Source organism: Grus americana, chromosome 2, assembly GCF_028858705.1.
Source record: "Grus americana isolate bGruAme1 chromosome 2, bGruAme1.mat, whole genome shotgun sequence".
NCBI classification, from domain to species: domain Eukaryota; kingdom Metazoa; phylum Chordata; class Aves; order Gruiformes; family Gruidae; genus Grus; species Grus americana.
The window spans coordinates 61,379,065-61,396,743 of record NC_072853.1 but is presented as its reverse complement, the minus strand read 5'-3'; the positions used below and the strand labels follow the sequence as shown (position 1 = coordinate 61,396,743).

The following is a 17,679-nucleotide window of genomic DNA, read 5'->3' as shown; positions in this document are numbered from 1 at the left end:
AGAACATTGCCTCCACACAGGTCTCCTTTCAGAGTATGAACCTGAAATATACAGCTTCAGTGACTTGATCTAGAGAAGTAATTACCCAAGTGTCCTGGTTTCAGCTGGGATGGAGTTAATGTTCTTCCTAGCAGCTGGTATAGTGCTGTGTTTTGGATTTAGAATGAGAATAATGTTGATAACACACTAATATTTTCATTGTTGCCAAGCAGTCAAGGACTTTTCGGCTTCTTATATTGGCCTGCAAATGAGAAGGTGGGGGGCACCCAAGAAGCTGAGAGGGGACACAGTTGGGACAGCTGACCCAAACTGACATACCATACCATATGATGTCTGGCTCCATGTATAACTGGCTGGGAAGTGGTGTGGCTCAGGAAATAGCTAAGCATTGGATTTGGGTGGTGAGCAATTCTTCCTTTTCTGTCCTATTAAACTGTCTTTACCTCAACCCATGGCTTTTACTTCTTTTTTCTTTTTTATTCTCTCCCCCATCCCACTGATGAGAGGGAGAGAGTGAACAGTTGTGGTTGTTTTAGCTGCCTGCTGGGTTAAACCATGACAGTAAGATAATTTTCGTAGCTCAATTGCCTGGTGGCAAGTGCCTGTGGAAATAGTATTACTGTTTTCAGCATGGTTTACATTACACCTTTTCTATTTTATCTGAACTACAATTACACATTATCTTGGTGTTTTGAAGTTACAAGGCTCTCTGAAGAATCTTATAGTACAGTTTTTAATCACCTGTTACTACACAGTCTAAATTAGGAACCGATCCAAAGTTCATACTCATCAGCAGATTTCTCATGACTTCAGCATATCACTCACTTTGTTGCTCAAGGAATTATGCAGTACTCCACTGATGTAAGCAAGGAAAGTTTTTGATTGTATCCAAACAAAAGACTCACTAATTTTTCCTAAGACTGAATCCTTTGGTTGAAAGTGAAAATGTAATGCTTCAGTGCAGATGCACTTACTTCAGTGCCAGATAGTTCTCTTTAAGCATGAAGACCAAAGAGGAAAATTCCTATTACACATTAAACAGAAAAAACAAAGTGGGAAAAAAAATTAAATGGCTGGTTCTCTTCCTTTCTTACCTCCCATGAAGGTACTACTGCTTTGTTCCAGATGCAATACAGCTCTCCTGTATATGCTATAGCTAAGTCAAAAAGAAAATTCCATTTCAGCAGCCACAATGAAACAATGAATCTGACTTCTTATTCCGCATACAGAAGTTAGGAAGCAAAATTATCTAGCCATCCTGAAAGCTGTATGAATATAACTGTATCCCAGATGGCAGGCATGAAGCTACATTAATTCTAACACTAAACATTTAGGCACCTTCCCTATTTCATCCTTTAAAAACAAGAAAATTCATTGAGTTCCTTATGTGTTTTACCTTCAAAGGCATGCAAAAAAATTGGTTAATCCATTTACCATGTGGTAAATGGATTAACTCTAGATTACTACACAGCAACGGATTACACAAGCCATCATGGCTTGCATAGACTTAGGAATCACTGCTTGTGTTGAGTCACAAGTGTCCTGCTGAGTCCACAGCGGAAACTTCATAAGACAAAGATGTTAGATCCTGGATAAATAAAGTACCACTTACGCATTTCTTATTATGACAAGAGCTTGCAAGGTGACAGGATTAGTTTCCAGGGAAAGAAAAATGAAATAAAAACATCTAAGAGATAGGAATTTGTTGTTTGGGGTTTTTTCCAAGAAAATAAAGTGCGCTTTTTTTTTTTTTTTTTAAAGTAGGAAGACCAGAATATTTGTCATGGCTAAAAAAGAGCATTGTATTTTCAAAAACTAAGAAAGAGATTGATCTAAGGCTATTTTTCCAATCAAACCTCCTCCCAAATTAGATTTTTTTTTTTTTAAATAGCACATTGTTATCCTTATCTGGATAAGCATAGACAAAAAGCAACTAATCATTGTATTGGGTGTATAGAGGTGGCTTCTGCGAGAAGCTGCTAGAAGCTTCCCCTAGGTCCGACAAAACAGAACAATGGCCAAGATGGACCTGCCGCTGGCCAAGGCCAAGTCCATCAGTGACAGTGGTAGCATCTCTGGGATAACAGAGTTAAGAAGGGGGAAAAAACCCCAGCCCCCTAGCGCCAGCATTTTGCAGCCAGAGAGAGGAGTGAGATGTGAGAGGAACAACTCTGCAGACACCAAGGTCAGTGAAGGAGGAGGGGGAGGAGGTGCTCCAGGTGCCAGAGCAGAGATCCCCCTGCAGCCCATGGTGAAGACCATGGTGAGGCAGGCTGTCCCACTGCAGCCCATGGAGGATAATGATGGAACAGAGATTCCACCTGCAGCCCATGGAAGACCCCACACCAGAGCAGGTGGATGCACCTGAAGGAGGCTGTGACCCCATGGGAAGCCCACACTGGAGCAGGAGAGAGGGGCCCACACCGGAGCAGGTTTGCTGGCAGGACCTGTGACTTCGTGGGGGGCCCACGCTGGAGCAGTTTGCTCCTGAAGGTCTGCACCCCATGGGAGAGACCCACGTTGGAGCAGTTCGTGAAGAACTGCAGCCTGTGGGAAGAACTCACGTTGGAGACGTTGGTGGAGGACTGTCTCCTGTGGGAGGGACCCCACGCTGGAGCAGAGGCAGAGTGTGAGGAGTCCTCCCCGTGAGGAGCAAGGAACAGCAGAGACAACGTGTGATGAACTGACCACAACCCCCATTCCCTGTCCCCCTGTGCTGCTGCGGGGAGGAGGCAGAGAATACCAGGAGTGAAGTTGAGCCTGGGTGAAGTGAGGGGTAGGGGGAGGTGTTTTTAAGATTTAGTTTTATTTCTCATTATCTTACTCTGATTTGATTGGTAATGGATTAAATTAATTTTCCCAAGTCGAGCCTGTTTTGCCTGTGACGGTAATTGGTGAGTGATCTCTCCCTGTCCTTATCTTGACCCACGAGCCCTTCATTATGTTTTCTCTCCCTTGTCCAGCTGAGGTGGGGAGTGATAGAGCAGCTTTGGTGGGCACCTGGTCCCCAGCCAGGGTCAACCCATGGCAATCATAAGTACTAAATACTTATATCTTTAATTAAATGTCTTTAACATGTCAGACAATAATGTCAATTTTGTAAATTCTACCAGTTGTTACTTTTAATTGATCAGTGGTTTGGTGGTGGTGGTGTTGTTTTGGGTTAGGTTTTTTGTTTTTTGTTTTTTTTTTTTTAAGAAACTGCTTATTTTAGCCCAAGTTGATTTTATGTGAATGAATAAAAAGTAAGCCTATTAGCAGAAATATTTATGTAAGCAAGAAACTAAGTGAATATGAAAATATAATCCTGAAAAGCAAATTCAGGATATTTAAACATATTTAATAAAGCTTTTTGGGGGGATTTTCTTTTTTTTAAACTATACACTGCAAAAAAAATCATTTCTGATACAGAACCATATGGTGAACTGAACACACTAATACATTATTAAGTAGTAACTTTGTCATCATTTTGGACTTCTCAGTCTAAAGTATGAAAACCTGTTTTTGTTAAAAATACAGTGCTAACTCTAGGACAAAGATTGCTTCATGTACATAAACACAGAAACACATATATACACACACAAGTGTGTGTGTCTGTGTGTGTGCATATTCCTTCCCTGTCTTCATAATAATTCCTCACCAGGTTATACTTTCTGCTGGTGGCAGAGGAACAGGCAAAACAAACCTCTACAAATGATGCAGCTTTGGCATTGTATTCCTTTCACAGAAAATCAGTATGCACACACATGTTTCAGTATGCACACATGTTTCTTCTAAACATATTTCCTCACAGAAATAAGTATGAGTTTTCATCTTTCAGTTATAACAGAATGCCCTTATATAAAATAATCCTTCTCTTGGTCTGTATTTTCATTGCCAAACATGTAATGAAGATCCAGGTAATATTGGCAAGCAGAACTCAATACAGTTTAAATTTCTTGTTAGAAGCCAGTGTGGAGGAAAAAAGTCAATGAAACAGTAGATTTTCCCAGCACTTTCCAAATTACATTTGTAGGAAAATAGGCAATCAAACGCACCCTCACAAATTATACTTTATGTTGGACAGGAAAAACATTCACATTAAGTACATAATTTCTAGAGATGACACTAAATATGAACTGGTACCTGATTTATGAAAACAGTGGAAAGAATAGTTAAGACTCTACAAGAATTCTTGCTTAAGCAATGCTTCAGAATTCTTTCCTTACTCTCAAACTACCTGTAAGCTATTGTAATTCAGGTAGGAAAAAGAAATGTATATACCTAAAGTAATTTTTAAAGTACTTTTATCAAACCACAAGTCAGATGTGTGGTAACGTCGTCATCCTGTTTCACTCAGTCTGAAAACTACACTGGCCTCTCAAACAAATGAAGGACTGAGTCCAGTAAGGAACAGTCCAAATTCCAGATCTAGTCTAAAAATAATGAGATTTTGCCCGAGGAAAATTAACTGCACTAAGTTTCCACTCCATAAAGTCATTTGAGTTCTGAAATAATTCAGATGCTGTTTTCAGAAAATTGCCTAAAGATATTTTAAAACTAGTCTTGAGGATTCTGCTATCAAACTTTAGCTCACTCAGACAGACTACTGGCTATTTTGTAGTATATAAAACCATCACAAATTTAATTTTTGGGCCATTGTTTTATTCCTATGATAGCTATCATAGTATGCAATATTTCTGTCCATCTTAGGTGAGAATTCAACAGAACAATTCACAGTGGCCAGTATAGCCATTAAGGCTACTGTTTTATATCTGATAACAATTATGTTTTCTGCAGAATTCAGGGGACAAGCAGAAGGCATTTTTGAGGTCAAACAAAGAGTATGGGACAGTATAGATGGTTCTACTACATGTATCTAAATTTCCTGTGAGATTATCAGAGTATCACTATTTCTAATTCTTGTATATACTAAGTGAATGAAAATAGCAATTATAGGTAAGCAGCTCTGCAGCATCTTCACAATATAAGGTGATTTCACAATAAAGGTTTCTGGAAAAGGTGGAAATAAAGCAGAATCTTTAACAAGAACTAGCTGTTAACAACCCGAGACTCCAAAAATGCTGTGTCTTTTTAAACTGCATTTAAATGTCCACAGTCTGAGTAGAAGACTTGATTTATCCAGAAGGCTCACTCACCTCAGTGGAGTTTCCTCTACCTGGGAAACAACAGGTAGGGAACTGTTACTCTTCTCTTAAAGTAATGCAATACACAGTAACAATACACAGATTGCCATAATATACAGTGTAGAATGTCTATATACTGAGAGGGAACAGAAAACATTTGTTTTAAAATATATTTAAAGATATTTCTTTGGCTCCAGTGCAAAATCAGCAACGCTGGTGACTTACCTTCAACTCTGTGCAAAAAAAAGGAAGAATAGAAATGTCTGTCTAAGATACAAAATGCTAGTTTGGCCTGTGGTCCTTTTCATCTAAGGATACTTCTTTTGATATTGATGTTCCAATAGGTTTTAAGAACCAACTAGTGTAATTTTTGCCTCATATTCCACAAACTAGGCTATGAATTTCCCTCATTAATTACCAACACACTAGACAATGTAGCATAAGGGCACATTCTGTACTTCAGCTAGCAGAAAATTATTTAAAAAACCACAGAAGTCACTGCTATAGTGGCATTTTTAAGTCTACAGTGCACACCAGTGGAATATAGCAGTATATGCATTTTTTCCCCTATTTTCAGTATAATGTAAAATTGCTTTGTAAATATTCCATCTTATTTAACTTCTATACCACCAGGAAAGCATGTCCTTCAGAAACAATAAACACAGAAAATGTTGAGGAAGACTTGCAAAGAGTGTAAACAAGACTGTTTTATTGTGCATGTTATGAGATTAAATGAACATTCTAAACCCTAAAACTTTAATATTCTTGCTAACCATAATTCTGCTTTTACAAATATCAGGGCAAACCGCCAAGGATTTGCTCTATTTTATGAAGAGTCTAAAGACCGAACTAATCAGACTGATACACTTTTTGTGTCTTTCAAACTGTAAGGCAAAAGCTAAGCTGTAGCTGACAAAATCGTATAGCCATTTCCACAGATGACTATGGACAGTCAACTAACAGCATCATTGATGTCAAAATTTTCATGTTCTCCAGAGAACTTAAAGATTTCTAGTTTTTCCTACAAAGATTACTTTAAAAACAAGTATATGTAATGTCACGCCCTTTATTCATTCAATGCTTTCACAGATATGATCTTTGCCCTTCTGTGGATTCTCATGCAAACATAAAAATAATGCAGGTGTAATTTCTATACTGAACTATTGCTTCTCCCTTTTTAAGAATAAGAAAGTGTTTTACAGTTGTGAATAGGTTATTTGCAATACATGTGAAAACCAAGGAATAGGAAATATTAGTTTATTTAGTATCCCACTAAGAGCTGCAAGCTCTTCTAGAAGTAGAACAGAAGCCTGTTAACTAGGCAGTACATACAGTTTTTGACAGCTAAAAAATGTAAACACATAAATCTTAGTTTAAGATATGATCTTATGGACTGAATATAATGTAACAAGCTCATAAATAGGTCTCTTCAAAAGCCCCAAATGTATCTAATGATCTCTCATACTGATAGCATTTTTAGGCCACAAATTCACAATAATTTGTAAGAAAGGCTCCAGATAGTACAATACATTTTTCCTGCAATAAACACAAAATGCAAGGAAGGGACACTCCACTTCCATTCCTCCTTTCTCCCTGGGAAAATATTTGGCAGACATAAAATCTTAATTCACTAGCACTGTAAAGTCAAGACACAATTTTCACTATCTAGTCAGTCAAGTAAGGTAACATTTAAGCCCCAACCTGTAGTGAGGAGGTAATCTCTAAGAACAGCCAATTATGTGTCCTTTGAAAAACAGATAAAATTGTGTTCAGTAAAAACAGATGACATTCGACTGCTTGCGATAAAGAAACAGAGTCCTGTCAAACAGCAATCAAGATTTTAAAAATAAGCTTTTTAGTGATAATCTTAGCTTCTTATTTTACTATTTAGTGGGAGAGAAGAATTTTTATTACAGAAAAAGAAATTATAAATTTCAACCCTAAATGCAACTTCCTGTTATATTTAATTTATGAGCCCAAACAGGACAAGTTCAATGCTAGTGTCACACAAAGCTACAAATAACGCTTGGTAGTTATTGAAAACATAAATTGCCACTTTACTACTTTTTTTTTGTTAACTTTATACATTAAAAACTTATTTATAATTTCCAAATTGACGCAGAATGCATAATTTTTTAAAAAGATTATTTTCAGGATCACCCAGGCATTCCATATTTAGTTGAATAAGTGAATACTCATCTTTTAACAGAAAGTAATTAGTTACTGGGAGCACTAATACTCAAATCTTGGCAGCTGTGAAGCTTCTAACATTACACAGAAACTCTCAAACTTCCAAAAGGCTAGCAGAGCTAACCATTGCTAAAAAATTTGCAGTGGCACCGACACTTGCAAACCAAGCATTTTTTTCCACGTTCCCAGTGGGACTGTCAGGTGATCTACCAGAGGAAATAGCAAATGAATTTATGCATGACTGAAACAAAAAACCTCTTAGTCAAGGGTATGAAAATAATCCAGAGGTAATGATTAATCTGTACTTAAATCTAGAAATTCCTTTGTGATTTAATATTGCAAGTGTGTATACAAATAAGATTCCATGCTTAGCCTAGTACATGTCCATGCTTTCCTTTATTTCACGATCAAATTTTTCACTGTCAAAAACCTTGTGTGGTGTTCCAACATCGACTTCTTAACAGTAATATATACTAAGTGACATTCACACACAGATCGCCAAGACACAAGATTTGTTTTTTTCAATAAAGGAAAAATTTTCGCTTACAAAAACCCCCACAGATATAAGTAATTTCATTCACATTAGTCAGATGCATCAAGACCAATGTTTTTCTGTAATTTAAAAACAAGATGTATAAGTCTTATAAATCTCAGAAGACAAATAGAATGCTCAAAATATCACCTCCTGTTAGCAATTAAAGCAATTCAGCATGTTCCCAAGAAAAAAACCAGCAACACATGTATATGTGTATTCATGCACATATATAAAAATTGGAATCTATCAATTTCCAAATAATTCTCAGCAAGTTTTTACTTCTTGTTGTTCTATTCCTGCTGACAGTGTTATAAAACATAAAGACTACATTTCTTAAGCAAAACAATTAACTAAATCTAGACTTCCTATGTTGTGCAGAAGTATGATGAACTAAAATCCTACTTAATGATCAAGCAGAAAATAAAGAACTAAAATCTGAGGGAACTCAAATATGACAGATAGATGTGAATTTGTTGCTGTGGATGTTCATTTATGAAGGAAATTCCATTTACATATGCACCATCTTGTAACTAGAACTCAGAATTTAATAGACTGCTTGCAAATCTTTTCCAAAATGTGAAATGAAAGCCAATTAATTTTCCTCGATGATTCCAAATCTGAGACATTAAATTTATAGGAAATTTTAAATTCTATATGCATATTTAGCTATATAGACACACATTTTGAGTTTTGTTCTATCTAAGAAGTCCTCAACCCATTGTTCTGAAAGCTGCAATGCAAATATTTCTTAGTTTCTACTCATGAACTTGGGTTTAAATTAAAAAAACCAGTTCTTTCCCAACACCATTCCTACACAACCAGGCAATGCTCTTAAATTACTCCTTTGTAGGGTGATCTCCTTTATGAAAGTATCTTGCTTTCTGGCATCAGAACTCCACCAAAAGAGTTCCCTGCTAAGCTTAGTCTATCTCCTGACTCATCTACCTGTTCCCCTGAGTATTAGGACAGACTTTTGTTGAACTTGGAAGATGCTGTACTTCAAGACCTGCCAGCTTTGGTGAACTCTTTTGTTTACCAGTCAGAACTGCCTCCCATGAGATCCTACCCAACAGTTCCCTGACTAAGCCAACATCTTGCTTTCCTTAGGTTCAGGGTCTGTACTCTGCTGCTTGCCTTTCTCACTTCCTTCAGGACGACAAACACCACTATTTCAAAGTTACTACATGACAAGGACGTTATTCATCATCACATCCCCAACTAGTTTTCTTCATATTAATCAACAACAGATCCAGCTATGCATCACCACTGGTTGGTCCATTTACAGCAAGAAATTATTCCTGAAACCCTTCAGAAATCTCTTTGATCGCAACAGCCATGTTGCCTCTCTAGCAGCTGTGCTGTCAGTCCCCCATGAGAACCAGGGTCTGCAACTCAGAGACACGAGTTCTTTGAAGACTTAATTTGCTTCCTCTTCAGGTGATCGGTAACAAGCTCCCACCACAATGCCACCCTTACTGGCCTCTCCTCTGATCCTGAGCCACAAGTTCTTAGTCAGACTGTCACTCATCCCTCAGGAGAGCTCAAAAGATCTGAGTTGCTTATAGAACTGAGGGCAAGTTCCATACCTTCAGCCTCCCCTTCCCAGTCTTTCCCAAAGTCCTTCACAGTACTCCAATTGCATCACCTTAGCAGAGTATCTGCACCTGAACAGGCATTCAGCACTCCCTAACCTGGAGTCACCTCTTTTGGCCACAGCCTAGGTCTCAGGATGCCTCGACCACACCTGAGGATGCCACCCCCCTCCATTGCCAGGCTGCCACCCCCACCATGCCCACTCAGTAGCCCGGGGGCAATGTCCTCACAGTTGTAGAAGATCCCCACATAGCCCCTTGCCCAAACACAAGCCCAGCTGTATCCCAACCATGGATTGCTATACATCAGGACCACCACCCTCACCACACATCAGGATGGGGAAACAGCATATACCTCCCCCATCCGGTCCCTTCCTGCGAGACTATGGAGCCACCCTAGTGCCACCTTCGCAGCTCCCCAGCACCAGTGCCACCGTGGCACCACATGGTGGCTTCGCTGGGGCTGGGCTTCTCAACAAACCCTCGACAGGTCTGTCCCCTCGGGCTATGGGGAGAAACAGCTGATAAATGGTTGATTTGTCACATTCATAAACCCTAGATGTGATTTTGCTCTTGGTTACAACACAGGAAATCAGAAACCTCAATTTCATTTCTTACTTCATGTGATGACAATGTACTGCTAACATACCTGTTTCAGGCTTTCTTGCTGGGTTTCTCTCAGTTCTTCATATTTCCATTTCCAAAGAAATAATTCATTTTCTATCTTTTCCATTTCTTTTTCCAGAAACATGTTCATTCTGAAAAAGTATTTTAAAAGTCAGCATTACATATTTTCAAAGCTGAAAACAGACAAATTACTTTGAATTTCCTTTTCATAGCTTGAGTTATATTTTGCTGCCTTTGTCAACTGTATATCTGATTTTTACTAAAAAAATATATTATCATAATATAATTACTCAAAGACATTTACCAAAAATAACAGCAAAGGAGAACAAAGAAATCCATTGGTATAGAAATGAAATTTTAAATGAAATAAAATTTTGGGATAACCTGAAGAAAATTTGGAAATAGACTTCAGATAGTGATTCAGGTCACCTAATACACGGCAAGATAGTGAACATCCTCAGAGAAAAGGTACTGTATCACTTTTATTTGGGGACAGGCAGAAGATTATTTTAAACACACACATACATGGGAATATATAGAATATGTACACATTACTGAAACCAAACATGATCTACTTTAGATGTAACAAAAAAAAAAAGTATATTTATGTTTCAAAAAATAATTGCTCTTGAAAGAAAATGCTAGATGAATTTTAGGAAAATGGATTATTTAGCTCAAAGGTACTGCACCCTCATTAAGCGCTTGCCTCTGGAATGTTATTTGAGTGTAAAATCCATTACTGTATTCAGGAAAAATACTTGGGATACACAATTCACAAAGAATGAATGATGATTCCACTGGCTGACTGGGAGACTTGAAGTACACATAACCCAGCAACCAGGCATCGTTCTGTGACAAGTCAAGGCAGAATGGTGGGCACTCATCTGAGAGCAAAGGATGCAGCTCCAGCTGGGGAGTCTGCACCATCTACCCCAGTGGTGGCCGATGCCTCCACCCAGACGGAGCCACTGAAGGAGAGGCTGCAGCGCAGGTCTCAGGCTGCAGGAAGTGCCCAGACCTTTCTCCTGAGGCAGGGATGGGTGGCAGGCCTGCCTGCAAAAGGTGTGCCCCAGGGGGAGGACCTCCTGCAGCAGGTGGCTGAGCCGCAGGAGGTGGTGAGAATGCTGTGTAACATCAGGGAGGCTGAGAAGGAGTTCAATAGCTGGATCTACACACAGTCTGCAGTAGATCCTCAGCCCATGGCCAAACAGCCAAAAACTCCCACTGGGAGGGGGGCAATAATGCAGAAGAATGGAGGCTTGCAATGGCAAGGCGCATCAGGAGGAAGAGACTTCCCTCAAAGCCTGAGGTGCTCTTGCAGAACCGCTTCACCACTCTGCAGACTGAAGGGGAAAGACCCACCACATCAGGAGAGATGCTGGAGCTGAGTAAGGCAGCCCAGTCTGCTCCCCGTGTAACAACCAGCACAACCAAGAAAACGTGACAGGTGATAGTAGTAGGTGACTCTTCTGAGAGGTACAGAGGCACCCGTGTTATGACCTGATGCACTCTCTAGAGAGGTCTGCTGCTTAATGGGGACTCGGATCAGGGATGTCACTGAGACATTACCAAGCTTTGTACAGTCCACTGACTATTATCCGCTGCTGTTGTTTCACGTGGGCACCAGTGACACAGCCAGTATCAAGGATTACAGAGCCCTGGAGGCAGCAGTAAGGGACTCTGGAGCGCAGGTGCCACAGCCAGGGATTCTGCTACTTAGACCATGGGACTCGCTTTGAGAAACCTGCTCTGCTGGGGGCTGATGGGGTCCATCTGTCAGAGAAGGGGAAGACCATCTTTGGTCATAGGCTTGCCAAGCTGGTGAAGAGGGCTCTAAACTAAAGTTGCCGGGGGAGAGGAACCTCATTCCATCCCACTCCTACCAGTTTGATGCCAGTGCCATCAATAGGCACCCAGAGCCAGAAGAAGGATCACAGGCCAGCAGGAGAGCACCCAAAGTGCAGCACAAAGTAATTGCAGCCAGTAAGTCAGCTTCATTGGGGGCCCAACTTAAATGCCTCTGTGCAAACCCAAGTAGCACAGGGAATAAACAAGAGGAGTTAGAGACGTGTACATGCCTGCTGAGCTGTGATCCTATTGGCATCATGGAGACATGGTGGGATGGCTCCTATGACTGGAGTGCTGGAATGGAAGGGTACAGGCTTTTTAGGAAGGACAGGCAGAGGGGATGAGGAGGGGGTGTCGCCCTCTATGTCAATGACCAGCTGGAATGCATGGAGCTCTGCCTGGGGATGGATGAGGAGCCAACTGAGACCTTATGGATCAGGATTATAGGGAGCACAGAGACAGGTGACACTGTGGTGGGGGTCTGCTACAGGCCACCTGACCAGGAAGACTGAGTGGAAGAGGCCCTCTATAGACAGATAGGAGCAGCCTCATAGTCACAAGCCCTGGTCCTCATGGGGGACTTCATGGAGGGGCAACACAGCAGGGCATAAGCAATCCAGAAGGTTTCTGGAATGCATTTATGATAACTTCCTTCCCCAGGTGATAGAGGAGCCAACAAGGACAGGTGCCATGCTGGACCTTGCTCTCATCAACAAGGAGGGGTTGGTAGGGGATGTGAAACTCAAGGACACACTTAGTTGAAATGACAATGAAATGGTGGAGTTCAAGATCCTCAGGGCAGCGAGGAGGGCACACAGCAAGCTCACTACCCTGGACTTCAGGAGAGCAGACTCTGGCCTCTTCAGGGATCTGCTTGGTAGAATACCATGGGACAAAGCCCTGGAGGGAAGAAGGGCCCAAGATAGCTCATTAGTATTCAAGGGTCACCTCCTCCAAGCTCAGGAGCAATGCATCCCAGCAAAGAGGAAGTCAGGCAAAAACTCCAGGAGGCCTGCATGGATGAGCAAGGAGCTCCTGGACAAACTCACATGCAAAAAGGAAGCCTACAGAGGGTGGAAGCAAGGACAGGTAGCCTGGAAACAATACAGAGAAACTGTCCGAGCAGCCAGGGATCAGGTTAGGAAAGCTAAAGCCCTGATAGAGTTAAATCTGGCCAGGGATGTCAAGGGCAACAAGAAAAGCTTCTATAGGTACATCAGTGATAAAAGGAAGACTAGGCAAAATGTAGGCCCTCTCCAGAAGGAAATGGGAGACCAGTTTACCCAGGATATGGATAAGGATGAGGTATTCAATGATTTTTTTGCTTCAGTCTTCACCGGCAAGTGCTCTAGCCACATTGCCCAAGTCGCAGAAGGCAAAGGCAGGGACTGGGAGAATAAAGAACCACCCACTATAGGAGAAGATCAGATTTGAGTCCATCTAAGGAACCTGAGGGTATACAAGTCCATGAGATCAGATGCATCCATGGGTCCTGAGGGAACTGGTGGATGAAGTTGCTACACTACTCTCCATCATACCTGAGAAGTTGTGGCCTTCCGGTAAAGTTCCCACTGACTGGAAAAGGGGAAACATAACCCCCATTTTTAAAAAGGGAAAAAAGGAAGACCTAGGAAACTGCAGGCTGGTCAGTCTCACCTCTGTGCCTGGCAAGATCATGGAGCAGATCCTCCTGGAAACTATGCTCAGGCACATGGTGAATAAGGAGGTGATTGGTGACAGCCAACATGGCTTCACAAAGGGCAAATGATGCCTGACAAATTTGACGGCCTTCTCTACAATGGGGTTACAGCATTGGTGGAAGGGAAGAGCAACTTAAATTATCTACCTGGACTTGTGCAAAGCATTTGACACTGTCCCGCATGGCATCCTTGTGTCTAAATTGGAGAGACATGGATTTGACAGGTGGATGACTCAGTGGACAAGGAATTGGCTGGATGGTCGCACTCAGAGAGTTGCTCTCAATGGCTTGATGTCCAAGTGGACATCAGTGATGAGTGGTGTTCCTCAGGGGTCATATTGGGACCAGCGTTGTTCAACATATTTGTTGGTGATATGAACAGTGGGATTGAGTGCACCCTCAGCAAGTTTGCTGACAACACCAAACTGTGTGCTGTGGTCAACACGCTGGATGGAAGGGTTGCCGTCCAGAGGAACCTTGACAGGCTTGAGTAGTGGGCCCATGCAAACCGCATGAAGTTCAACAAGGCCAAGTGCAAGGTCCTGCACATGGGTCGAGGCAATCCCAAGCACAACTACAGGCTGGGTGGAGAATAGATTGAGAGCAGCCCTGAGGAGAAGGACTTAGGGATGCTGAAGGACAATAAGCTCATCATGAGCCGGCAATGTATGCTTGCAGCCCAGAAAGCCAACAGTATCCTGGGCTGCATCAAAAGAGGCATGACCAGCAAGTCAAAGGTGGTGATTCTGCCCCTCTACTCTGCTCTTGTGAGACTCCACCCGAAGTACTGCATCAAGCTCTGGGGCCCCCTCCCTGGAAGTGTTCAAGGCCAGGTTGGATGGGGCTTTGGGCAACCTGGTCTAGTGGAGGGTGTCCCTGCCCATGGCAGGGGGGGTTGGAAATAGATCATCTTTAAGGTCCCTTCCAACCCAAACCATTCTCTGATTCTATGGTTCCCTGGAGAAAGATACTGTATAACTGAAACAATGAACTTTGATATTTACCCCTCTTCTAACCAGTCAAAATATTTTCAGCTATTCAGAAATAAAGAAATAAAAATGAAGCTGCAGAGACACTACAGATTTTCTTGTCTTGGAGACAAATTAAAAACTTATTTCTGTGTTCACAGGAAACACTATTGGCCAAGTTCCAAAGATAAGAATGAACTTCTCATAATTTATACCCCATCATAATTTCATTTTATATTTTTCTAATATGTATGCATCATTGTGCAATTTTGCAAGCAAATAGAATTTGGAACATAATTAAAAGTGAAAGCAAAAATTCTTAATTACAAATAAAAGCTTTCACATTATATTTCTAACATTTCTATGAAATTGAATCACAGTTTAAAATTCTCATATATTCCATTGGCTATAAACATCAATATAGGAACCCAGCTTATAAAGTCAGGGTGCTAAAGAAATCTAAAATTTGAAAAACACTAAAAATACATAAATAATATTATGTTGCAAGATTAACATTTTTCATTATATAAATCCTGTGAAAATGGAGGGATGAAGGGCTATTATACCAGAAATGAGAAAAATATTGAAATAGTTGGAAAGAAAATTCTAATACTGACCATTAAAGAAACTACTGTACGCTACAGTAATTATTTTCTATTCTGCAGCTAATGGAATTTATCAATCTTTTTACTAAAGATATTATTGCCAGGCTTACTATAACTACATTCTAAAAATATTTAGTTTAAAATACATCTTCCACAACAGCATTGTTAACTTCAAGGAATTAAGGTGAAGGATGTTGAGATTTGTCTGGGGCATGTCTATGCATCGTACTGCAGGCTTGCTCAGACATACCAAGGGTTACTGCTGACTGGTCTGGCTCGGGTCCTGGGAGCAATGTTAGCTGCGTTAATGAAGCAATCTACTGAAGTATCTTGTTCTCTCTTCTTTTACAGCTAAACCTAACGCTCTTGAACCAGGGATCTCCTTTTTCTGCATAGATATAGCACATAGCACAGCTTATATCTGTAAACACCTATGGGTCCCATAACATTGCAGTAAGAAAATAAACACCACCACTCTAAAAGCAAAGTGGAGCAAGATGATTTCTGTCATATGTAAAGAACCTAAGATATGCATCTCAACTGAACAGTTTTTTTTCTAAAGTAATGGGATATCTCAGTGGAATGGTATCATGACTTCATCGGAGAACTAAAAAAAAAAATATTAAGAGGGATGTTTAATACAGTAGAAAGTGAAAGCATGAAAGATGGCAGTATAATACATTGAATAACAGTCTATTGACTGTACTGAATGCATTGAAAGTCCTTAGAAATGGTCTAATCAGAAAAGTAAAAGAGGAATGTCCAGTATGCAGTGTTTACTTAGAAGATACTACTTTTGTTTTGAGTTACAGTACCTCTTAAGTGAGATCAGGTCCCTCTGATGCTACTAAATGAAACAGATGATCCTGACTACATAGTTTACTATTTAAATAAAGAAAACAAAGAGTGGAAGAAAGAAATAGCAGAGATCAGTGAAGAAGCTTATTACTACTTAAACAAAAGATCAAGATTAGACCATTTTTAATGGATACTTTAAACACCTATTTTAACTTCTTATTATCTAATTAAATCACAGAATTACACAGAATGGTTAATGTTGGAGGTCACCTGGTCCAACCCCCTCCCTGCTCAAGCAGGGTCACCTAGAGCTGTTTGCTGAGGATCGTGTCCAGATGGCTTTTGAATGTCTCCAAGGATGCCTACTCAACAACCGCTGGGCAATCTGTGCCGGTGTTTGGTCACCCTCACAGAAAAAAAGTGGGGTTTAATGCTCAGACAGAGCCCCCTATGTCCATTACCCGTCTACCCATCCAGCCCTAGGCAATTCCTCTTCAATATTATCAGCTACCAGTGTAGTTTATGGGCTTTTGGTTTCGGACCAAAGAAATACTTTTAAGTTCAAAGTGGAACAAATTAAGATCTTGAAATTAGAAGACACTTAGATGAGAATATTGATTGAAAAGATGACTAAAGATAGCTATTTTAGGCAAATGATTCTTTAAAATGCTGAACTCATAAGGTCTCTAATTCCCATTCATGTCAATGAGACCTCAAATGTGTATTTTATATAAGCCATCGTGCCTCACAGAGGATTTTGGTGTGTGATTTTACATTTTAAACCCAAGCCTGAAGTTCTCTGAAAGTCAAAAAATAAACTTTCAACTCTGTTTTTGGGGATTTTTTTAGAGCTCCTTTCTTTTTATATTTTGCAAAGCCGGATCCATGGCTTAAGGATATATTGGCATTACTGAAGATAGCTCTAAATTGAATGCAAGGAGTACCAGTCCTCTCAGGATAAAGAAGCAATCTCTCTTATGGAGAGATCAGTCAGGTAACTAGGGGCAAGTCCAAACACTGGATCTGCATGAGCAAACTTGACTCTGGAAAGAATGCAGCCACAGTTCTTGAGTACTGCATGTAAACCAGAAAACTGCTGAGAAGTCCAGTGCTGAATGAGTAAGATCATACTGACTGCCAAGGTAACCTTTGGCCTTGGGGTTCAAGCTGTCTCTGATCCAAGCTTGCTTTTGATGCAGCACAGCTGTGTGTCCTTGGCTCAAGTTTACTGAGAAAATTGCTAACTTGTGAGGAAGAAGCTGTGAGAAAGTACTTGAGCTAAAGCTATGCAAGATAAGAAAAGTAAAAATGCAAACATGGGTGAGATTGTTGAGATAGTCATTATTAGCAGCTCCAGGATCCAGGAGCAAAAATACTGACATGAAAACCCTAAGAGGAAAAACTGGGAATCTAGGATGGAGACTCAGCAAAATAAGCCCATTCCAGTAAGCAGTGCAGACCAACCCTTTCTGAGCTGGCAGATGAGAGCCTGTCCAACAAAGACTCACAGAGTGTCTCAAGAGACTGGTGACTATGTTAATGCTTATCTTAGTAACATTATTCCTAGCAATTCATTGTGTGCATTGCCAAAAATTATTGCTTCATACTTTTCAGTTGCATATATTCTGCTTACGGAACATCTTTGCACACAGAAAGTGTTGACCGAAGTGTCCTAGAGAGGGAATTGTTAT

The 17,679-nt window shown here is 40.5% G+C and overlaps 1 protein-coding gene across 6 annotated transcripts in view; it reads right to left on the bottom strand.

Annotated features, from left to right (window-relative positions):
* The window catches only part of CCDC102B (coiled-coil domain containing 102B), a 218,142-nt gene that overhangs the window by 148,875 nt on the left and 51,588 nt on the right, over positions 1 to 17,679 (bottom strand). For all 6 annotated transcript variants that reach the window (XM_054817388.1, XM_054817389.1, XM_054817391.1 and 3 more), the window contains one exon: positions 10,093 to 10,201. In XM_054817388.1, coding sequence (XP_054673363.1) covers positions 10,093 to 10,201 — 109 coding nt within the window. The remainder of the gene's footprint in view (positions 1 to 10,092; positions 10,202 to 17,679) is intronic.